Source organism: Meleagris gallopavo, chromosome Z (assembly GCF_000146605.3).
Source record: "Meleagris gallopavo isolate NT-WF06-2002-E0010 breed Aviagen turkey brand Nicholas breeding stock chromosome Z, Turkey_5.1, whole genome shotgun sequence".
Taxonomy (NCBI): Eukaryota; Metazoa; Chordata; class Aves; order Galliformes; family Phasianidae; genus Meleagris; species Meleagris gallopavo.
This window is the reverse complement of record NC_015041.2, coordinates 31,507,435-31,532,830: the sequence shown is the minus strand read 5'-3', so window position 1 is coordinate 31,532,830 and position 25,396 is coordinate 31,507,435. Positions and strand designations below refer to the sequence as shown.

At 36.0% G+C, this 25,396-nt stretch overlaps 1 protein-coding gene across 1 annotated transcript in view; it reads right to left on the bottom strand.

The window, feature by feature from the left end:
• PIP5K1B (phosphatidylinositol-4-phosphate 5-kinase type 1 beta) overlaps nt 1–25,396 on the bottom strand; it is a 97,636-nt gene that overhangs the window by 19,182 nt on the left and 53,058 nt on the right. The window contains 10 exon segments of the mRNA XM_010725716.3: nt 2,694–2,838; nt 3,532–3,687; nt 7,117–7,201; nt 7,719–7,767; nt 7,875–7,958; nt 9,287–9,498; nt 15,729–16,028; nt 17,966–18,057; nt 18,060–18,117; nt 22,197–22,314. Coding sequence (XP_010724018.1) covers nt 2,694–2,838; nt 3,532–3,687; nt 7,117–7,201; nt 7,719–7,767; nt 7,875–7,958; nt 9,287–9,498; nt 15,729–16,028; nt 17,966–18,057; nt 18,060–18,117; nt 22,197–22,314 — 1,299 coding nt within the window.

Sequence of the window (25,396 nt, the reverse complement as noted above, 5' to 3'; positions counted from 1 at the left end):
GCATAAAAACATAAGTTACAGCTGCATTCACAAGAGCTGCTCTGAAAGTAATGCTTCCATTTTATTATGTTGGCTTTCAATGTCAGAGTTGGTGGTATGGCAGTAGAGGCTGAGCCTTCCCACCAATATTCCACTACATGTTGTTGCTGCGTGACAGATGGCAGCAGAAGGGCACTCTGACACAGTGGCATTTGACATGAAAGTACAGATGAAGCAAAGGTGTGGCACCACTGCCACTCACCAACACATGCTGAACATCGACAACAGATCAAGCAGTGTATGTAAGCACAGTGAAGCAGTGGGTGGTGGATTTCAGCAGTGGCGACAGTGATGTGAAAGATGAGCCATGTTCTGTACAGCTATGCAGGCTGTTATGAGTGGAGCATGCAGGTTCCTGTTCATCACTGATGAAAATGCAGAGCTAATAATGGTGACTACGCTTAAAATGATGGTGTTTTGTGGCTGAGAATTTGCTCTATCAAATAGTGTTATTGTACTCTTTGTATCTGTTATAGTTTCCATGGAAATAAATAGGAGGCACTTTCAGAGCAAAACTATGTATTATTTAGTGCCATGAAGAAGGAAGGACCACCTTGCACTGGTGCAGAAGGTACCAAGCCGCTGATCTTGAAAGGAGTTTAATACTCAGCAAATATATAGCAGCTTTCTTAATTTGTAAAAGAAAGCTGTTTGCTCTGACATAGAAGCTAATTGTTGTTAATTGTATTCAGATTGTGACATCAATTAGAACTTGGCTGAGAAGTTACAGATGGACTAAGAAGGATGGGAGATTTGAGTGGTAAGATGATCACCTGGCTATAGGGCAAGGTCCTTTGTTTGACATAAGACATGGAGAGAGCCACACATCTATGAATACTGATGCAAGGTTTGTCCTGATAGAGAGTATGTCATTTTGTACTGATAAAACAGAATTAAATGCAAACACTACAGTCCTCTTCTGATTTTATAAGGTAATGACAGGTAAGGTTGCATTACTGGTAACATTTTAGGTAATTTAAGTGATTAGATTTGTTGATCTCCAGATGTGAATCAAACATAATACTGGATTGTAGATTTGCTGAAAAATTGGTTCATTTTAGAAGAATTTTGGAATATATTTACAGAGAAAAAAAAAATCAAGAACTTACTCATACTTTTCCCTTATTATTAATGTGTAGAGAGTAAAAAGTATTTGAAGTATTTTATTTGCAGTAAATCTGAACTCTTTAATGAGTCGGCTCCACAGTTCTTTGCTGACTCATGATAATAAAATACATACAAAATATAATGGTTACAGAAAATTAGAAAAACTAAATACTCTAACAACCTTATTTTAGCAAAGCTAAGACCTGTTTCAAGACTACAGAATTTTGAAGTCCTACAGCTGTCATAAATTGGACAAGACTTACGGAAGTTAAATTGAAAGAGCTCCATTTCTGCTTATGTGCATTTGTTAGTAATGTTATTTGACACGTGTGACAACTTGTCACAGTTTTGTAACTAAAAACCCATCACCAAACCATACCTAATTCAGATTTTATTTTATTTTTCAAAACAGATCTATGCAAGATGCCACATCTGTGTGCTTTCCTTCAATTTAATGGAAATAAAACCTTAAGTAGCACTTTGATCAAGGAACTCTGCAAGTCATTTTATATTTTATATGAAAGCAACTCATGACATTTTAATAAGAAAGTATATTTCTACTACTTCAAAACTATCTGTTAAACACCTTGATTTTTTTGGACAACACAAAGTAAAGAACTATATCATGGTACATGAATTTGCTTACTAAATTTACATAAACACTATATAATGCAGGACTTCAAATTAGCACAGAGAAATTCAAGATGCTTGATTTCACATCAGCTATCCAGACTGACAAAAATAGATATAAGAAACTGCTAGTCTGTGACATCACATATGGTAATAAGATCTCCAAGCAGGTAAGACTATACAATATAAAATTTTTCTTTTGACATATCTTGGTAGAGTTCAGGTACACAAAACTTTACAGAAAGCCTTGCTGACATAGCAATGGAATTAGGCAGACGTAGCTACAAGGTGTCCAAGCTAGCTCGCATGCTTCATCAAAACATTCCCATTTTTATCTGTGTTGAATTAAAATTGGATAGGCTCTTGTCACACTCCCTGGTTCAACGTTCAAGGAAATTCAGCAAATGGTTACTTCTAAAGAACTTAAAGCACACCATTCAGCACTGAACATCCAGAATAAAGATCATCTTCAAAGCAGTTTCCTTTTCCTAGAAAACCAAATTTTTTTGCAGCCAAGTTACAACAAGTATTCTCAATCCTGTATATTTTATTATAGTTTGGGTAGTGGAACAGACTGAGACCTAAGTAAGTTTTCAATGCCTAGTTTAGTTTTGGAAAATGATAAAAAATCCAAAGCATACTGTAACATTCAAAGCATACTGTAACCATTTATACTGAGTTTATGCTTTTTACTTTGTGACCCCCTTGCAAAATACTTAACAAATCCAATAGGATTACAGCAGTTTTGCTTCAGTGTAATGGTCAATACTGGTCTACACAGAAAATCTCTAACTCTGATTTTAATTTTGCATAGGCTCCTCCCATTGATCATGTTGCCACACTTTTACCAGAATGGTGGGGAGTCCTCTTCTAAATACAGAATAGAATAATAATAAAAAAAGCTAGAATAAATTTACCTGCTAGAATAGAGCATAGGCTGATCACGTTGATAACGTTCATCTACATTCAAGGAAGAAGAAGAAACTGTGGTTGTCAGAGAAGCTGCTTCAAACAGAGATGGAGTGCTTGGTACTAAATCTGGCTGGTGGCGTGAACCTAGCACTGAATATACAAGAATAAAGAACGTTAACAACTTCCATTTCAGATTGAATTCAGAAGCCCTTATGCAAGTCTATGGAGTTACCTGGTACTCTCACTAGGTTCTCCAAGCTTCTAAACATATTTGAATAGACGATATTGTGATGCGCCCATGCCCACAGTCTTTACAAGGCAAATTTCAACTGCTAGTCAGTACATTCAGCAGAATACAAAGCAACCAAAGGAACAAATATTAAACAGCAGTATGAATATATGATCAATTCTTCTAAGATCCAGGACCGCTCTCACACTATGTGAGCCTTCTTTTCAGACAGGATTAGGTGGTCAGTTCTCCTTTGCATCTGGCTGAAAATGATCTCTGAAAGGAACAAATTCTGTCTCTTCAAAAAGACTCTAGGGCAAACAAATTGAGATTGAAAACAACGTGACATATCCATCTAGAAATCAGACAAAAGAATAGCACTGGCTCTGGCCTTAGTCTGCTAACTATTGGACAAACTGGTTTAGGATCTCCTGCAAACAAGGAGAAAACTAATGTCATGTAACCTTGATATATAAACTACTTTTTCCATGTAGTATCCAAGAATAACCAAACCTCAAGTTCTGAAGACTAGCTAGACTCTAGACCTTCTAGTTCATGCTTTTACAAAATTCTTTAAAAAATATGGTTCAGACTGTTGAGTTGAAAGATATTACCTTCCTCATCAAGGCTGGAGTAGCTTTGTCCTTCAGTAATAACGCTTTGCGTTTCATCCTTCCACTCCTGGCTGACGGAACACACTATTTCTTGTGATACTGCCTTTAGGGCTGTGATGGAATTGCATCGTTTCTTGGAAGGTGAAGACCTTAAAGCTGTGTTACCAAATGAACACAGGTGTTGAATTAAGTCACTTCAACGTCCTGTACATCTTCAACAACATACAGAAAGGTAAGCCATCTATAAAGCTAGAGTTTCTGAGTACAGATAAGACTGTAGACTGTATATAGACTGTATACATACAGATAGAAAAATCACTTATCCAATAGCTTAGAACTAAACCCACAGGCACTGGTTGGTTACACATCTATGAGCAAAGTACTTTTATTTGTTTGCTTTCTGGAGTTTCCTATTGATCATGGAACAAAAAGACAAATCAGTCAACCAAGCTTTGTATCACTGTTAGAAGTCTCCTACGTATCAGACAGCATCCTATGTATCAAACTGTGTATTCAGAGACAGATTGATGCAGAAGAAAACAAAACAGGAAAACTGAAAAGTTTTGGTATCTTCTGAGAAGTTATGACCATTTCCTTGAGCTGTTATATATTCCTATATAATGACGTATGTGCTATTACAGAATTTCTTCAGTGGCACGTGTGAAACCTAAACTTTTTTTGGATAAAATAAACACTTCCAAAATGTTGGTTAATTATATACTCAAAAAATGCCTGTTACAATTCTTAGTAGGGCTTTCCCACTTAGAACAACACTTTGAGTGAAACACTAGATCTCATCATTGTTACTACAACTGAATCGTGATCTATGTTCATAGTTCTCCTTCAGAAGAATGCCAGCTAATTCAGTGTTTTTTAATTGCCAGCTGCTGACCCTCATGCATAAGCAGAAAGTGATGTCAGATGCACTGGAATAATTTATGGTGTACTCTATTACAAAATTCAAGTTAAGGGCATCAAAGCCACTCGGCTGTGGATTGACAAATGCTTGGAAGAAGGGAATCAGAAGCTCCAGGATATGGCTAAGAAAATATATAACAAAATAGCTGCTGGGCTAGTCTCCAACCAATGATGAATCTTCTTACTACATTTCCATAGTTATTTATGGAGGTTTATTCTGTGCACTAAGTGAAAAGCACACACTCAGAACAGGGCTTAAGAGCTTAAATTGAAACTTCTTGCTTGAAGTTGAGAAGCAATGTTCCTAAAGATAGAAACACTCCTACTTTTTTTTTTTTTGGTAATGAAAAAATGATAATGTATTTGAACAACTAACCCACATAAAAGTAGATTAATAGCCTTGTATATAGATCAATAACAGCGGAATATTGAAAGAGGTTAATGGCTTGAAAAAGTGAGACAGACAAATTTAAATCATCAAGAAAATAAGGCATCATGTCCCTTAGTTGTACCATAGTTTTCAAATACAGAAAGGCTCCCATCCTGCACTGAGATAAATCCAGCAGTCAAAACCAAAAAGAAGTGAAAATACTCAAATGTACAGGAAATCTGTATACTGGAAAGGTTCCAGATAATAAAGCCTTTGAGTAGTGTCTCATAAAAACTTAGCTCTTTAGCAGAATTATTCCAGAGTTTAAGAGATCTCGGCCTCAGGGGGATCATTCCTTTCATCTGAACTTCATTTAATTTTTTTTTTCCATATTTCCTTGCTATCTTATGTTTATATTAATCACAATGTTGTGCCATAAAGCGATAATTTTAAGTTCACATGTGTCATTTACCTGTTCCAAAGGTTTTAGCGTTTAGCGCCTTGTTTGTATAAGAACTTGCAGCCACCCTCCTTGGCTTAAATTTCAATTTTTCTACCCCTCGTTTCAATTTTTTCCTACCTTTCTCCTTATAGGCTTCATTCTTCTTCTTTCAGGTAACTAAGGACAACATTAAAAGAGACCAGACTAACACTAATCACAAAGGTATTTACAAAATTTGTTCTATCAGTTTGACACAATGCCATAGGCTCAATATTAATCCTGTAGCATTTGAACAAAGTGTCTATTCTACACACCAACTTTCACCTCCAGTGAACACACAGCTAAGCAAGATAGCTAACTACTACACTGCATTCTGCTAACGAGGATTCATTCTAGAATATATGCTTCTTTATCAACTACATCGTTCTAACCAGCCAGTTGATTTAAATTTATTTGTGAAGAACTCTGCTTTAAAAAAAATCCCGAACTCACAGGACACTGTTTCTTAAGGGATAAGTGTCAGAAACACGCAATTTTTTACCAAATGGAAAAGAAAAAACAACAACGTGCAATTTCATCACCTCCACAGATTTCAAAAATAATTTCACAGTAAAACAGGAAGTTAGTAAGGACGCAACCAACTGATCTGTATGTCTCACATATTAAAGGCTTTATATAAGCTGCCATGATTGTTGGAAAAAAAACAAAACAAAAAACTCTCATTGTTCTGATAACCAGAACAGTTTCTCCTAAAACTGATGCTTCAGACTGAAACTCCTATTAGTAGCATGACCTACTCACAAAAGAATTATCCATCCTTTCATTAGTGTTTATAACACTCTCCAAAAGTTTATTTTCCTGAATACTTGTCACAACATAGCATGCACATGAAGAATCACAAATTACAATTAATTTAAAAGGTTTTTTTGTTCACCTAAATACCTTCTCACTCTCCTTAAAGTACGTTATCTATCCTTTTAGTTTGTCAGCTCTCAGCTTTCTCTTTTCAGTCTTCTTGTTAAATAACTTCACAAAGTACCTATCATTTAATTCTCTGGTTTCTTGTCACTCAGAGTCTGCATAGAGTCACTTTCCTCCTCCTCGGAGATTTAAAAGGATCTACAGTTACATGGTCTTCTTTAAATTACATTAATAATTCATTTTATTTCTGAGAAGTTACAATAGCGAGAAGTTAAATTATCGCTGAAATATTAAAACCGAAATCTTTGGATAACTCTTGGTAGTGATATTCCTCTTCTGTGATGATGGGTTTCTATTGGCATTTTCTCTCTCTTGTAAATACCTATTAATGGTATGCATCTTGCCCTTGAGAATGAATAGAAGTGTTAAGGAAAGGGGAAATTGAGACAAAAAGTAGAAACAAGAGATAAAGATGAAAGACTTAGTTAATATCCAACCTTCTATTTCTTTCTTGATAAAGCACATAACAAAGCCATATCAAAGGGAAGACTGCCTACATTAAAACATGTTGAACATGGTATTTCATCAATCTTTACTTATTCACATTAAACAAAGCACTGAGGGTACTGCTGTGAACAGAAGCAGGACAAGACTCATAATTAGCTCACAAAATTTATCTTTTTTATCACTGTCAATATACAGAAACCTATCTTACCTTCAGACGCCCCTTTATACAGCAAAAAACACGCATAGCAAATACATAATTCTACTACCAGCGTACAATCCCACTATCTCTAATGAAAAAAACTCAAGTTCTGCTAGTGTTAGTGCTACATGATCTTGTAGAAAGGATTCTTGTATTAATGGGACAAAAGTGTTACAAAATAATGATTATGAAAATGCCTAGAAGAGCAAACTCAACTATTTTTCTTACCTTGAACTTTCTTGAAAACTCTTGTATTCATAAATTTTAAAAATCTATCAGCATAAAAACTTGGTCTGTGAACTGAAACTGTATCCTGCAAGATTGAAAAAGGTTTTAGTCACATTTTCTATAAAAAAAACAAAATTATACTGTCAAGATAAAAGTTCAACACATCAGGTAAACAGTACCACATTTTTCTGGCCTACTCAAAGCAACAAAGCCCCAGTAATTATTTCTTTTAAGGAAAGATACCTCTAAGTAAAAGTATTACATTTATGAAATTATGAGTTCAAACTTAAATAGCTATGTTCTGCAAAATCTCTGCAGAATTTGAAAGTGATATTTTTCAGAACACATGAGTTTTTTTATTGTCTTGCTAATGGCCACTGTCCTGTGTGAGTCACAAAGGCAAAATCACTTTACCTGCTTTTTGAAAGGTCAACAAAAAAGTCAGAGTATGTATTAAGAGCAGCCTAAAAGATTTCAGAAACAGTTTAGATGATAAGGTGATGGTAGACTAAAATATACCAGAGTTTTCTCTTTCCTGGTTAACAGAAAACGAAAGTTCCATTACTTTTAATAAAAAATAAACCAAAACCAAAAACATTTACCCCATCATAAACAAGAGCTTTCCATGAATGTTCCAGCTTCTTTATTAACCTAAGTACACAAAAAAAGAGTCAGAACTGCTCTATAACATGTCCACATTTGTAAGTAATTTCAAAATATTTTATTCAGTAGAAGTATGAAATTCAATTGCCATTTACCTGTAAGACTGCAGAATATCAATGATCCCCATAAATAGAAGCAGCTTTTCTCCTTTATGGCTTTTAGCTGGAATACCTCCCATTCTGACAGAAACAATAAAAGTGTAGTTAGAATCTCTGATTGTTGCTTCATAGGTGAACTGAACTTACCTACAAATCCAAATAAATAAGACAATTTCAAAGCTGGATGCCACAATGCAAATTCAGATGTAGCTCACTTAGCACAGAACTGATTTGAAATGGCAAGTTTAAAGTACATTAGATAGACTGGTACATACTTATCATAAACAGAGTATATTTGGAGGTGATTGGTGCATAGCATTGCACTGGGCTTTCAGCAGCAATGCTGGACTTCTCATTATCTGAGTAGCACCCAATATCTTCACCATTATATGATGCCTTGTCTCCCATACATAACCACCACAGGAGCTTTCTTGGATGACCTATGTAATGAGCTGTATCTTTAAGTAAAAAACAAAAAAAAACAAAAAGCCAACAACACAAACCAAAACCAAAAACGAACAGCCCCTGCCAACAGGGGCTGGTGCAACACCTCTGTAATCATAAAACAGCATTCATCATGCCCTGTGTAAAAGTTATACTGCAAAAACCTCAATGAAATCCAGTTTTTTGTCTAATGTATATTCTAGACCTCACAACATCTGGAAACTCTACAAATGCAAATTACCATGGTTCTCCCATTTGTCTGCTGTAGGTTTAAACACAATTAACAGTATGAAAGTGTATTTACACAGACAGCTCCCTCAAAAGCTGTGAGAAAAGTCCTTCTAGTATGCAATTAAACCCTCATTATACTCAAGAATTGACTACAAATATTAAGAATGGTGATCATACTATCCTCATTGATAATGGATGTATTTCAAAGGAAACAACAGTATATGAATACATTATCACTGCAGTTTTTGTTATACTGAAATATAAGAGCAGCCATTCTCAACCTCAAGAAATAGCGTACACGAATATGACTGCACTTCAGCAGTGATTATACAATCCTGCGTATTAACTATACTACTTTAATATCAAAAGTAAACACTACAGAAACATTCATTTCAGTGTTAATAGTTTTTACTTATGGCTCATCAGGCTATTTTTATTTAAGAATAGTTTATATCTGCGACTCTTATCGTGGTTCCCTCATGATATTTCTTTTATAAATTAAACTAACAATATTTGCAATCAGCTGTTTAAAGGTATCAGTCAACTAAACTACTCAACATTTTTACTTCTCAGTCTCCAGCAAGTCTTGATGGTGAAGCTTTGAAAAAGTTAAAATGAAAAATCTTTCAATTCCTGACATACAAATGCGTCTTGAATGTTTTCCCAATAAATATCATGTGACACTGACTGGAGAACTTTTAATGACAACATTAAGAGCATAGTATGGCACTTACGTGTTTGTTGTCTCTGTTACAACAGAGTCCCCTGACTTCCCAGATCCCTGTATAGACTCCATGGCTGTGGAATAGAGAACTTTCTGACCTCCAGGACGTTTCCCATCAGATGCGTTCTGGGAGCATTCACCCTCTTTTTCTCTCATGTTATCGTCCAGTATGTGTATTCCCAGTAACAGACTGTAATCCATGATCTTAAAACTTTCTAGAACCTATGAACAAAAAAGAACTGGCTGCAGCGAAATGAGAAAAGACTACAAGAAATTGTGTTACACAGCAGCATTTTGAGAACCTCAGTAAAAACAAGCCTTCACAGCAACACTTTTCCTTGATTGGGAAAATGTGCAATAAGAGACCTAAAAATAATCTTTTACTACTCCATAAAAGTTAAATGCTAGCTATTTTATCTCTTAATATCTGGCAAAAGAAATATACAAAACAAATATAACAATGTTGCTCTGTAATCAAGAAAAATACAGTCACTCTTTTATTTATAGAAAAAAAAACGAATTAAAAGTTCCACTGTATACTTAAGAACTACACATAACTCTAATTCCTGTTCCAGGTTCTTTAAGGAGAAATTCTGCCTATGCTAAAGTAGTACTCTCTTCTCCACTTCCTGTTTTAACTCAAGAAGTATTCCTGAAGCATTTCCCAATGTCAGGAAAACCACTTGGTACTGCTCTCTCAGAGCCTTCTTCTCTAATGTAAGTGTACCATATATTTCTAGTCAGTGACATCATTAGGAGATCTGTCATAACTTCATTAAAAGGCAATATATTCAAGTCAATGTGTGAACATAAAATAAAACAAGCTGTAATCACAGCTAGCAGTTTAACAAAAATGTTAGTAGAAAGAGAATGGATTACTACCCCTGATATTGACAGTGCTATGTGGAAGGAGAAATATTAGCAACAGGGGAAAATTTGCAGTGCCATTTAACTTTCCTTCCATTCATTCATCTCAGCAATGATTTGTGGTAAGTTTTAGCACACAATGCCCAGTGCAAAGGTGTAATTTTGTCTGAAGTAAGAGGTAGTAGTACATCTTTTTGCCTCAGTGGAAACAAAATGTGATTATTTTATAGTGACGACACACAAAGAGCAGAAACTCTCTATGTTAAGAGTCGACTCCATGCTAAGAGCTGACTTATTGTCAGCTAACCAAAAGCACAAATATTTTTAAGGAAAACACTGAGTTGGCATGTGACATATCGCAAATCCAAAATGAGATTTGTTGGCAACCTCCAGGAAGCATTTAATGGTCTGTGAATTTCTTCCTTATACAATAAGGAAAAAGCAGTCTACTACTTAATACCAATCTCCAAAGATAATTTTAACTTCAATGATCAAATATATGCAAAGAGGTAGGAAAGCTGCTTTCCACTCAATTTATATTTCTTATGTACTTGTCAAAGTAACTAGAAGCTGAATTCTTTCTGCAAGAACATTCTTGTGTTTGTTAATGATGGATGAACGTTCTTGTCATGCACTTGTTTGTAAGCAATGCTTACCAGCAGCCTCCAGCTGGTAAGCTTCTCAGCATTCCTGCCTTAAGCACTACCTTGCCTTCACACTGTATAAAAGCCCAATCAAGCTGCATCTCAAAATACATTGCTTCTGAACAAGGAAAAATAACTCCCTGCATCAGATTTTCTCTTTTCTAAGCTAATCAGATGTTAAAGTGTTCCATGAGTCATCTTAGACAAGGTCACAGTGAAAAAGCTCAGCCAGTGACTAACAAAAAGCACATATTTCTGCTATGTAATTTCATTTTCATACTCCATACAGCCCAAAGTATGTACTGATGGCAAAATCTCTATTCATGCTGCTAATCACAAAGCCTCCTGCAATTTTCACAGAATCAGAGAAAATACTACTTAGAAAAAGGTAATTTTACAAGTTAATGAAAAGAAAAAACTTGTAAGGTTAACTGCAAAACCAAGCTTTTCCTCTCCTATAAGAGTTTCAGAAAAGGGGCATAAGAACTAGTATAACAGAAATAAGATGAATTTAACAGTTCATCAATGATCACGTTCCAACGTAATGAAAAATATTTTCTTGAAGAAATACCAAAAAAACACAGAAGACTGTCTCACAAAAATATGCACTCTCAGAAACAAGTGTGCCAATGTCCAATGCCTACTGACAGGTGATGTTGCATCAAACTGAAAAGAAGTGGTTTTGTTGAAGCGCAACCTCAGAATAAGTAGGTTTAGTTTCCATTTAAAATTATCAGAAGGGAAATCTAACATAGAAAGCCGAACTCAGTCATTTAGTTTGCAATTCTACTTTAAAATCTTAGCAGTAATGCATTTCGCCCTAATATCTTGAAAATTGCTAGCCAGTGGGAAAGAATAACAGAACAACAAACAAGCGTGACTTTAAGCCCTACTCTGACAGCAATGAGAAATGGCATTCACAAATTTTTCATACTACAGATAGCACAGAGATATTAGCAAATAGTCACAATACTCCTATGGAACACCTAGTTACTCTCCTGACTTCTTTCTTTAATGCAAAAAATACAAGGAAGAAATAAAGTACTCCTCCAAAGAGGGATCACTGCATCAATCCTCATATTAACTGTTAGGAATGTTTTTGGTTTCCTCAACTGCTGTAAAACACTTTAAGAAGAGGGATGAAGAATGAAAGATTACCTGAATCTCAGTTTTAGTTATTGCTGTATTTTCTGAGAAAAAGGTTATTTTTCCAGAATTTGGAAGACTTATTCCCAGTGAAATCATAAAACACAAAGCATCTCCAGGCATACTTTGTCTATTCTTAAGTCATTAGCACTTCAATTGAAAACTTAAAAAATAAACCGTCTTCCTACCGAAAAACTGATCATTTAATACAAGACAAAAAGCCTTGGACTTGGAGTGAGCTGACGTGTCTATTAGACTGCGTTATTCAACTGACAGGCCCATTAAGGTCGCTGAGAAGAATAAATTCTGAACTTCTAGGTGAGCTTCTTAATATGCCTCACTAGGAAAACAAAAGCCACTCTGAAAGTAACACGTGAAGATCACTAGTGCTCTTATAAACGCTATTGTTTTCTTCATCCCCCCTTTTTACGTAGATGTAGAATAAATCTTAATGTTAGTTTTTAAAATATCGTCTTTGCCATTCCCCCAAGGAATTTTAACCTCAGGATAAACAAGTGCTGTTCAATTTTCATAGACAGTTTTTCTGTCACCAGTATTTATATACTGAAAAATGTTATGCAAGAGGAGGGAGAAATACTGGGAGTTGCATTCTTACTGACAAAAAGAAACTTAGCACAGCACACACAGATAAGCATCTTACTGAGCAGACACTAACAGCAAAGTAAAGAGCAAAAGAACACTGGTTGGAAGAATTTCTTCCATATGACCAATTACTACAGTCAACTGCACTTTTAACTAGCCATTTTTTTGTTTTCTCTTGGATTCAGCAGCAGGTAGAAAAGAAAAACACCACCAAGCTGTATTTAATAGGTCAAAATTCCTGCATATGACTAGTTGACATTCAAGGGCATACTACATATGTGCAAACACATGAAGCAAAGATTTACAAAAAAAAAAATCCATGACTATCTATTCTTCTGAAATTCATGTTTTCCATTTAAACTTACGCTAACGCACTTTGTTAGGTATCTAGATGAGCTTGTAGAAAACTATCTCTGAATAATCATGACACTGTCTGTTTTAAAAGGGATCTTCTTTCTTCCTTTTGATCAACACTTATCTGCAAAACTCTTGATTATTATATATGAAGCTCAAAAGGCAACCTTTCTTACGTGTTTGGACTGTAATTCCTGGTGCCTGAGAACATAGTTGGTATCTTCTCCTATGCGTTCTACCCAGAAGACAGGTAGTTTGCACTTACGAAATTACTTAAGAGCTTTGGTAAAGATCAAGCACACAATAATGGATGCCTAGCTTTACTTTGATTTGGTAGCACCTATGTACAATAAAATACTACAGTTAATTGACTTCTAGTCTTTCTTTCACAAACTGAGACATGCTCATGGTACTTATACCTAAAAATTCAGTTAGTGACATAGCTTATCCTTAATCTATACATAAATATTCCTCCACACAGAATTCCTGTGGGATTAGATGTTTATAAGAAAAGAGATAAGTTTGAAGTGGAGTTCAGTTTTTTGTATCTTTAACAAAACAAAACCAAACAACACTGAAAATGCACCTTAAACCATCTTCACTGATCGTGGTTTTACTTATTATTTGCTTAAAGCTTTTTTATCTTTATCTCATCCTGAGTAGAACAGTTTCTGTTAATATTTGTCAGAATGGAATTTTACTTGAAAACTAGGGAATTCACCTTGTTTTTAGTAGCTTACAGTTTGACACCATCAGCCTAACATCAGGATTACTACAAATAAAATACAGTTTAAATAGCAGTGATTTAAATATCTTTTGATACTCTCAGTATTTACCATTACATAAAAAACAGGCATGTTGGCTTTAGAAACTCAAGATGAATAGGGCTTCAAAGAAAACATTTTTAATGAGGTTCAGGCCAGTATCATCAGTAGCACCATTTGGCTGCATTCCATCCCAGCTCCCAGTCACTACAATAGTGCCTGCTTACAAGAATATGATAGCTATACTAAGTCTCCATGACAATCTGGAATTTGAAAGCTAGTTCAAATTTCCAACTGTATTTATTGTCCTGTATCATGAACTGAAGAATATCCTTATGAACACTGTAATATTACAATTTTTCATTTAGCTAGGATGCAAAAAGCACAAAAAAGTATGCAAATAAAGCTTTCAGTTCCTACCACCTTGACAAATGTGAGACACCAGAGCTGGATGGAGAACAACCAAAAAAAGGAACTGAGACACCTGCCCCATGCAAGTAGAGACTTCATTCATTGTCAGTGAAACTAACAGTCTGCTAGAGGTGAGGCATTTTGTAGGTGTCAAGGGCAGCAAGAAGAGTTTCTACAGCTAAAATGGCACCAAAGGCTGACCAAGGAAAATGCCAGCTTGCTGCTGGGTTGGGTGTGCCTGTGATAGCAGGCACAGATAAGGCAGTTCCTCATCACGTTCTCTGTTGCCAGCAGAAAGGTCAGCCAGGCTTCTTGCTTAGTGATATGGTTCCAAGAGTAGTTACCAGCTAGGGATGTTAATATTGAAAAAGCAAGAATAAAAAGTGTTGTTTACTGGCTCTGATGTTCCACACAGCTCTTCACTAACACCAAGATTTTACCAACAGTTTCTAACAAAGCTGGAAGAGTCCTCCTTCATGACAACAAGAAAATTATCAATTCCTGTTTTTATTTTTCAACTGTGTTCCCTTTTTTAGATTCTGTTTATTATACTCCATGTAACAGGTTACCCTCCAAGCTTTGCTTGGGTAAGTAACTTTCAACAAGTGGAAGAGGATGCACAAAAATGCTGATGCATTCTGCATTATCACGCATGGCAGGAGCTCAGGAAATGCTCAATGCAGCAGGCTACAAAAAGAACAATGCATGATGTTAGATAAACGTCTAGTGCTGAATATGCAGCTGAACGTTAGGTCACCCAGCTTTACAAATCAAGCCCAAGATACTGCAGTTTTGTTTAATTAAACAAAAAGTACTATTCATTTAAAAAAACCAACACTTTCCATCTTGCAACACAGGTGGCAATGAACAATTAAGTGATGTTCAGGATGCCTTTTCTATGCCTTCTCGAGACAATGTATTTCTCTGTTTTATCACCAGAAATTATTAAGCAGGTCTTTTCTTTCCACAACCCCCTCTGATTCTTTTGGACCTCTCTGGGAACTGAATCGCTCCTCTTTTTTCTAGCTGTACATTTTCTTACTATTTCGGGGAAAAAAAAAAAAAAGAATTTAAAAAAAATTCTGCCTACAAGAGACAGTGGTATCACTCACTAGGTTCACAATGGCAGACATCCTTCCCTACCTCAAAAATCTTACGTGGACATCAAGCAATTCCTTTCAGCATGGGAAATTACTTTGCTCCAGAACTAAGACTGCTGCCACAAGACACACCTCCATTATTCAGTTTATTAGCTTCTATCCACTTAGAATGAGACAGACCCACCAAAGCTGTACTGAGTCTGCAATTTTAAACAATCTTCTATCTTACTTAATGACAATACTACAGGTCTATTCGCTGAGCATCAGGAAAGATTCATTAAAAACTTCAAATTAATGGAAAACAGTAATAATAAGAAATACTCTACTGAGCTACTCTCTTAGATTTAGCTGTATTTCCACAAATGGGTCTTAAATCCTAATAACTAACTAAAACACAGTTTTCATCAGTACTTTGACATTCTTTGTTTTTTTCTAATTAAATTGGATGGAGAGGGACCTGGCAGGTTAAACAACATAAAGAGTTATATACTACTCCTTGTTTTGCTGAACTAAATCTAGAATAGACATGAACAGAAAAGATGCTATAGTCAAATCTTACTCACTCGACAATCTCGTTGTAATGTTTTCATTAATGCGCTGTGAGTTTCAGAGTCAAAATATAACCCTTCATGCATGTCTTGCAAGAAATCCAAGTCTTTGAATGTTGGGTTGGACTTCTCCCTCTCTTTTCTTGATGCTCTCCGTTTATACGTGGAGCCTTTCAAGTCATATGTGAAATGCATTTTCAAGGCTCGTGGCAAAACATTGTTCATTACAACAATTCTAATACTGTTGCCTCCTGACTGAACACAGTATAGCCCATAAAATTTGGGTAGAAGTGTTCTTGGATTCTGGTTCAGATTCTAGAACAAAAGAAATACATTTAAATAAATTCATTTAGAAAAATGAACATGCTTAAGAAAGTTATTTTTATGCCAAAAGACAATAAACAAAGAGCAAGAGAACAGAACAGATTTTCCTATTAAGTGCAGTTTCCTTGAACAACTGACTTTCTTAAACACAACACACTGTTCTAAGAAGAATCTAAAAGTGAGAGGTTACCACAAAACAAACCTCCTGTGATGCCCAGAGGCTTCACATAACCACGCTGTCCTTTCGATGTAAAGGCTAAACACAAGTCTTGGAAGAAAAATAAATAAATAAATCAGATGCTGATACCAACACACATTGCCTTTTGACAGGTGGTTCCAATTTAGTTTGAACTGCCACAGTCATACTTCCTGACATGCACTGTTCTCACAAATATGAATGCATCTCTGAGGTCATTACAGAATCATGACACAAATAGGAGATCACAAGAGAGTAAAAATCATCATTTGAATGCAACTACTCTCAGTTTTTGGCATGAAAACACAAGAAATGGAAGATCTACTTCAAGTCTTGCATTATTAGAAAGTTAGAACATATACCTATGGGAACAAACTGCTTTCATGGAAACAGGGTGATTAAAGCTTTACATTTTGGAAGTCCTTGCATATGTTAAGAGCAAGACTAAAGTTCCTAGAAACAAAGAAAAGTGGTCTTACATTTACTTGAAGTAATGCTCAACTCAAACTTATGCTGAGCTGATTATCGTGACTACAAACAAAAAAAAGGAGTATCTGCCATTGTAGTTTTTTTTAAATGCTACCACTGCATCATTTTTTTTTAAACAATCACTGAATCTCTATTACATTACCGTAATCATGATTACATTTGCAATGATTCACAGAATGGCCAGGGTTGGAAGGGACCTCAAGGATCATCAAGCTCCAACCCCCCTGCCACAGGCAGGGCCACAAATCTCCCCATTTAACATTAGACAAGGCTGCCCAGGGCCCCATCCAACCTGGCCTTGAACACCTCTAGGGATGGGGCATCCACAACTTCTCTGGGCAGCCTGTTCCAGCATCTCACCACTCTCTCTGTAAACAACTTCCCCCTGACATCCAATCTAAATCTTCAACTTAAAACCATCTCCCCCTGTCCTGCAGTTATCTACCCTTTCAAAGAGTTCATTCCCCTCCTGTTTGTAGGCTCCCTACATTCCTCATTCTTAGTACAAGCAGGAAGATAACACTAAGTGCTTGCTTAAGAAAACACAGGGAAAGAAAATCTGGCTAACAAAAATCACAGGTGCCATATTCCAAACTCTTGTATACTACCCAGAAAAATCTGTTTATATGCACATTGAGTAGTTTTTGTTGAAAAAAGGAGAACTGTTTAATTAATTTTGGATTGGTGATTTCTGTTTCTAATGTCTGACACACATAGAACAATACAATCAACTTAGCATTAGATTTCAAAAAGGTTCTACTTAAAACTTAGGTATTGAACAAATTATTTTGGTAAAAATACTTTTAACATCATCGTTTTAATACATGAGAAACTGAAGTAGTCCAGAAACAAAAGAGAAACTGACCGGTCTAGTCTCTTTGTCCACTCTGAGTGAAATGCAGAGGGTAGACAAACAAAAAAAATGGAGAAAAAAAGTTGAATTAGAGATTTAGAAGTCTTTTTCGTTACTAGCTTGTTAGAAGCAAAATTTGGTAGCATTTTAGATGACATTCAGCTTCATCTTGAATGCTAAGGGAATAACAATTATTATCTTAAATGTATTCTTGATTTATATCCATTCTTTCTGATGGATATGGGAGTACAAATTTGAAAGGTAAAAAAATATTGTGAAAAATATGGATAAAGTCATCAAATGGTGACTTCCAATTCTTAGAAGTGTGATGTAAAACTGCACACATATAGGTAATGAATATAAAGATGGAAAAAAACTTCAATTACTTACCATATAATAACCTGGCAAGAGCTTCTGGAGAAATTCAGCCTCTTTGTGTTGGACTGTTTTGATGATGAACTCGTCATCACTAGTTACAAAAATAAGGACCCACTGGCACCTGGATTGGACAATTCAATTAAAGGCTCACTGCAGATTGAATACTGGAAGAAACAAAAAAGTTTTTTAATGCCAGTGCACGCATTACTCAAGTAAAAGTTTAATACAAAGAACTGCAGCTGCAAATAAACACAGAGGAGTCGGGGGGCTCCATCCTTTGGGCCTCAACAGCAAAAACACTACTGCACCGCAAACTGGGTCACAGTAATTTGAGGGTGTGTGGCACAGTTGTGGAAGCGGTACAACTTTCCTCTGCACAAACCACTGCACCATTCTCAAGGCAATGAACTGAGTGAGCGAGACCAACAGCACTGCAAATCTGTGAACCTGATGATATTTTCTTTTCAACTGTTCACTTTTCACAGACATTCATTTTCTGATGTACTTCCAACATGTGCTTCATAAAAGACACAACAAGCACAAGTGTCGTACAACACCCAAACAAGTAATTCATTGCCTGTGCAACTAGGGCTGATGCTCTTACAATAATCATCTCAGTATAACTGCTAATGTAGTTTTCTGATAACATGCCTGTTTGAAACAGGATAACTAAATAACTGCAAGAAGGAAGAAATGCATTTCTGGAGGGCCTTTATATTGAAGGTTTAGATAAGTATTACTGAATCTCTGTGGAGAGAAAGCTTATGATCACATTAAGGAGGAAAAATAACTAATGAGTATTCTTCACTAGTAGAACCAGACCTCACACAGACGCTAATGCACATTTATTAACCTTCACTAATTTACAGTTAACACTTCATTCAAAGTAAGTGGAGAAAAGACAGTAAGCTCCAAAACCACAGAGAAATCTGTTTACATAAAACTCAAGAGCTTATTTGAAATACAGTAACATTAAGCTTTCATTCACATACACTTTTCTTCTGTTATATATCAGTGGCTTTTTGCATTTACAGACCTAGCATGCAGTCCAATAGTTTTAAGGCTTCATTTTTTGAAAGAAACAAAATTACACAGGACCTGAATTATGAGCAACATAAGCACCAGGAAATTATTCTTAGCAGCGGGTCTTCTGATCTTATCATAACAAAAAGAATAACTGCTTCAATAACAAAGTAAACTTGGCTTACTGGGTCAGCACATGAGATGAGCTAAGGAATTCCATGGTGGGGAAAAAAAAGAAAAAAAGAAGAAAAAAAGAAAAAAGAAAAAAAGAAAAAAAGTTTTATTTGCTGAAAACTGCTTTCATTAAAATTAATCAGAATCTAGCCAGTGATTTAAGAGAGTTGTGACAGTAACGAAAATTGATATAAGAAAATGTAGCAAATATGTTCTTTTTTTTATTTGTTTGGTTGTTTTTTTTGACACTTGAGCTAAAGAAGCGTGCTTCTCATATGCTCAAATCACTACCTTGTGCATTTTCTTATAGTGGTGCTGGCTGAGACTTTCCATGTTCTTGGAATTTTTATGCCATTAAAAATGCATGCCATAAAAATTTTGCCTGTTCTTTTCTCTAATTTGCTGTTTACTCAGCTCCAATTAATGAGAGGCTTTTGTTGGCTGCAGTGGTCTAACAATATAACAGCACTACTAATCTCTAATGCTAAACAGGCCTACAGAGCAAAACGTTGGCTGTATTACAGCCCCTGAATCTTTCTTGGCAAAATATATAAAGCTTCAACACACACAATTTTCAAACCAATTATCTTTAACATTAAACACGGTTTCAAAAACACAGTAAGAAAGAGCTAGAAACCTACAGTATATGCTTGTTATTTTACAGTTAATTCCTGTAAAATAAAAGACTAAAGACCAATTTTTTTAAAACTGCTGGAGACTAAGTGAAATAAAAAAAACCTGAAAACTACCAAAACTCCCCCAAACCACAGCAGAATCAAGAATTCCTACTTAAAGATAAAATTGTATATCTTCTGATCTCCATCACTGGAAATTAGACATGTAAGCCTACTTACGCTTCCTGTAATTTATCCTCTCCTTATTTTACTTTATTCTCTCGCTCTCTACTCCCTGTTGAAGCATCAGTTTGCATGCTCTTACATTAAAGTAAGACATTAGAGAAGATTTATGATCATGACATGACAGATCCAGATTTCACAAAAATAAGTAGGACTACTCAGTCAGAATCCCTACACATGCTACCAAGAGGAATACTGTGTTCCCATCAATTGCAAACAGAGCCCCAAACTAAGTTTTGTTCTCTGATTACAGTATGCCACTGGTCAGGTCTGCCTTCGGGGCACAACGGACTGCAACCTGCTCTAGTTGCAATGTGATGCCTGTTTAGAGTGAGGAACAACAAAAATTGATTGCTTGCAGGGTAAGTAGAAACCCAATGGATGCCTGCATCACTTACAACAACACACTGAAATTCAACTGTATTTAAAAAATCTGAAGGAAATCTACTTTTGTATTGTTAAGAAGAAACGTGGTACAATATTGAAACTGCTCTACTCTCAGCTCTGGAGTACTGCGTTCAACCTTCCCTTACTCTAGGAAAAGAGGAACCTGCACCAACAAGGGAAGAAATGTCCCAGACATACTGTACCAGACACACTTCTCCCAAAAACTGGCACAGAAAAGCTTCATTCTTTTCTTTCACCAGAAATCAGAGTTTTTCAACAGCTGCCTAAACTGAAAGAATAAAAAAATGCATTTCTATAATGGCTGCATGGAAACTGGAAACAAGGTATCAGTTTCATTCAGCTTTTGCTTGCGTTTGACCACTGAAACGCTTTGTCCATTTCTAGCTCCTCAGACAGAGATGCTCCTTTGCTTTGGTGTGTTTAGCTGTTTAGAGGATAAAAATAATCTAAACCAAGTTGCCTACACTGGAAACTTCCAACAGCAATCAGTAATCTGTGATTTTACTGCTGAGCAGCATGACACAAATTTCCCTTAACAGCAAGTATAGCCTTTCTGTAATCTTTAATTTAAACTACTGCAGATACTTCTTCAGGTGGAATAAAAGTTGTAGGTGACAATATTTACAAATTACAGTCTTTACTAAAAGCTGGCTAACACAGCTAAATGCTTGGTCTTTCTCGAGCTCCAGAAAAGGAAAGAATATTTTACATAAAAACACCTTTATAAAACTCCAACCCAACAGCATTTCCTAGCAGCTAACATCTGTAACTCAAAGGAATTATCTGTTCATACACATAAGTATTGCCTGAGGGCTAGTAAAACCAATTCCATACACACTGCTACAGAATCAAAATCACACACCTGTGTTCAACATAAATAAAAGCGAGGGCAGCTATATTTTACTTTTAAGTTCATTGCCTAAAAAGCGAAAAAAAGCTTATGTTGTATTCAAACACAAAGTCTGTGATGTAATACATTCAGTGATATTTCAACACCATGTTTGCGCGTTATTTTTTGTTCAGTGAAACCGTTAAATTCTTCTGATTGCAAAAATTCAGCTTCCACTTATTATGAAAAAATTAAAAAACACGTTCTAAAAAATTTAACAATAAAATTGATGCTCAAAACTGCTAACTTGTATAGGGGTTCTACTCTGTCGCATGGATCAGCATGAGACAGACTGGACATGAGAGAAACATTCAGCTCCCCCTTTTCACTCTGTCATTCCAAAAGCAGGAGAAGCGAAGTAAGCAGATCCTTGTCTCTGGCAGTGCACAAAGTGGTTCTACCAAATAAAGCCTGCTCTTATGATGATAGCAAATATATCACATTTTTCTCATGTAAGCAGCTGAATATTGAAGAATTAGACTTCCAAGTATACAATATGGATAAAAAAGAATATACTCTAAAACTCTTAGGCCTCTACTCCAATTTTCTCAAGGTTAGATGGGAATGTTTGCACACAAATACAATTAATGAAGTCAATAATCCAAAAACACTTGTATGCTGAATAATCAGTACAGAAGTACTGAATACAATCTCTAAAGACAATGAGCTGGATAACTGCTACTCTAGTTAATTAACTAGAGTTAGGCATGATTTTTTAAGCAATTGCCTCAAAGATGAAAAATTAAGATTTTTGTAAAACTGTAAAAATATTCACTAATAATTAAACACCACACGTACAAAATTCACTACCTGTTTGAGCACCAAAGCATCTTCCTCTGTATGAAACTAGTACAAATTATTTGTATCTCAAAGGAAAACTGCAAGCTCTTACCAAGTAATCATCAGGCTTGATACCGAAAAGCTCTCTGAAATATCGGAAGGCAAGAGGTGCATACGTCTTAAATTTGAAGTCAGGGTAACGATGAGCAGGAGTGAGATTGCTCCCTTCACTGTAAACAAAAAACAGAAATAGGCCAAACCCAGTTATTACTGAGCAATTTTTAGCCGCTTCCTCCAAGCTTATCATTAATGTAAAGCCACCTAACTCAATCACTGGCCTTACTAGAGTTGTACATGCAGACAAATCTGCGTATCAGCATTGATCAGTGTCACAGAAATGCCTGGAAGATACACAATATCACCAGCACACAAATCCTCTCTCTCTCCTTTCATGCTGTAAGTCTTTTCACCATCCACTTACACATTCATAAAGATCATATTTAAACTAAAGCTACAGCTTCTCACCTCCCTTCAAGGAGCTAATAGCTTTGACACAGAAAGGGAAAGTGTGGTGAACTGAACTGGTTCACAACAGGATCAGATGGAGATACTAAAGATACTAAAAATACAAAACAGGTAAAAAGATACTAAAATGAGAGAGCATAAAAGGATACTATAGCACAACAAAGAGGGCAGGAACTATGCAAAGCGGAGGCAAGTAGGTCTACCAATTTTTTTGTGTGTGCCAGCAAGCTTTGATTAGTTCAGCATTATTTATGAAATGGCATCCTCAGCATTATTTTCTGCATGCTAAATGCAGTTACGTTATCTCATCCTTCCTTGCTAGTACAGTGCAAAACTGAAAAGCCTCCCTGAACTTTAAGTGGTTTTCTGTTCTTTCATCTGTCCCCTCACGTATTTTATCCTGCCTCAGTCTAAACCATCACTGGTTTATATGCTCAGTTAACTAGAAACATAAGCTATATACAGAGTGGGGATTACTGAAAGTGGTATTCAGTTATGCATTAGATATAGATTCAAACCAGAAGATCCACAAAGAAGGGCTGTTTGACTGGTCAGTCCGAAAACCAGTCTTTCTCAAAGGAGCAGATAAGAAGAATGTAACCCTTGTGACAATTTTCCTTAATTTACGTCAACACTCCCTCTGTAGTCCCATGATGCAGTTGTGTGAATATTGAGATGAACACTACACTATTTATAGTGTATATATTTAAAGCTCAAGGAAAAGGCTGGCAGGAAGATGCTATACAAAAAAAGTCTGTGGTTTCCTTCATGTTGGAAATTAAAAGAAAGCTTTAAACAGAATAATAAGGTTATACACTATAATTTCAAAGCAAGGAAGAATAGCTTTAAGATAAAGTTTGGCCACTCCACGTGTGGGTTGATAAATATTTGAGTATAAAATTCGTAAGACTTTTATAGGAGTAGGACTTTTAAAGGACACAGTGGTGAATACCAGCTCTTCTAACACTGCTTTAGACATGTATCCTAATTAAATTATTCAGAAATGCAGTATGTACCTACATGCTTATAGTAGTAGTATACAAAATATACAAAAAAAAAAGAATTCACAAAAATATGAAGAAGAAAGAGTGTTAAGCAGATTTTCTACAAAAACTGATTTAGGTATCATAAATCTCTAATCAAATACATCTAAGAGCTTTGTTCTTGTACAATTAATGTCCATCATACAAACTTGTCACCCACAATAATTAACAACAATCTAATTACAGAAGTCACCCAATCTATTTAGCTACCCCACCACGCAAACCACTCAACAGAACTAAACTGCTGCTTATTAAGTAGTATAAGCCAGTCAAAAAGCTTTCTCAGGCTCCAGAAAGGCACATACTTCAGATTCTGGAATATGAGACCAAAGAAGAAAAAAAAACAACCTGCCTCTGGCTGGAAACCACATTTCAAAAGATGTGTGTAGATGAGAAAGGATGTATACAAAGATATCAGAATAGCAGTGTTTCTTCAACTGCTAAGCCATACAGCTAACAGATAGCCAACGCTGCTACCTCAACTGCTCATTTTGTAGTCCAACATATAATGACTCTAAGGAATTAAAATAAAATCCACTTATAGTTTATTATTATGAAGTAAAAAAGACAAGTCAATAAGTTAATAGGCTGAACTTAGTATTTTTCCTTATGCTTAAGCTTGGCTAACGCTTTTTCTTTCAGCATGCCAGTCTTAGCTGAAATGAAGTTTTACATATACATCCAGTTATCTCATTGCCTTTTTCTGCAATACAGGGATGTCACAGGGTAATACGTAGCTATACTGTGTACTTTTCCAGTGCCTCACCTCTCTGATTATAAAGAACTTTTCCCTTACATCCAATCTGAATCTCCCTTTCTTTAATTTGAAACTATTTCCTCTCTGCCCTATCACAACAGATCCTGCTGAAGTCTGTCCCTTTCTTTCTTATAGCCCCTTTCCTAAAGCAACCTGACAGGCTGCTATCAGGTCTCCCCAGAGTATTCTATTCTCCAGGCTGAACAGCCCCAGGTCTTTCAGCCTGTTCTCTGGGAACCTGGGGCCACGCCATTGTCACAGACCTAATCATCTGAACTTTATAATGAAACCTTACCTTTTAGAACAAACTTTTACAAATCTGCTTCCTGCAGCCATAACTCCATCCTTTATTTTGTGAAAGTACGGCAAAGATTATGCATCCCTACTCTGCTAGGACATGTACCATTGTTGAAACCTCACCAGGGCCAAAATGAAGACAGAAAGTATTCTGTGATCATACCACAGCCATTTCATAAGTGGAAATATAGAAAAAGGACCATAGGTTAAGACTAAAATTGTTCCTAAGTTGGACAGCAGTATACAGTACATGGAAATTTATTCCAGAATATATGGAAAATAAAGTAATTGTTTTTGAACAGCACATATACAGAGAACAACGCATTGAAGGTGCAGTGAGCATAGAGGTCAATAGCACCAAACAAACTTACTAGTTTAATCAGAAACCATAACAAGTGTTCACAATGTGCAGGATCCAGACCCTAAAAATACAGACTACAAACAAGGGAAATACACAAGTCTGTTTAACAAGTTGCTGCAGAATATCAGAGTCACAGCTGTGCTCAGCAGCAGCCTGCATCTCAGAAGGCTAGAAGAGATGAAGCCTTTCTCCAAATGCCCTGCATTTCTGAAGCCGCATACAACTGAGTAGCGAAAGTTAGCTGATAGAATGGAGTTCAGTTCACCAACCATCACCATAGAAAACGTGCCTCCTCAGTCTGTGTCTGCTGAATTTGCTCAGCAAGGTGC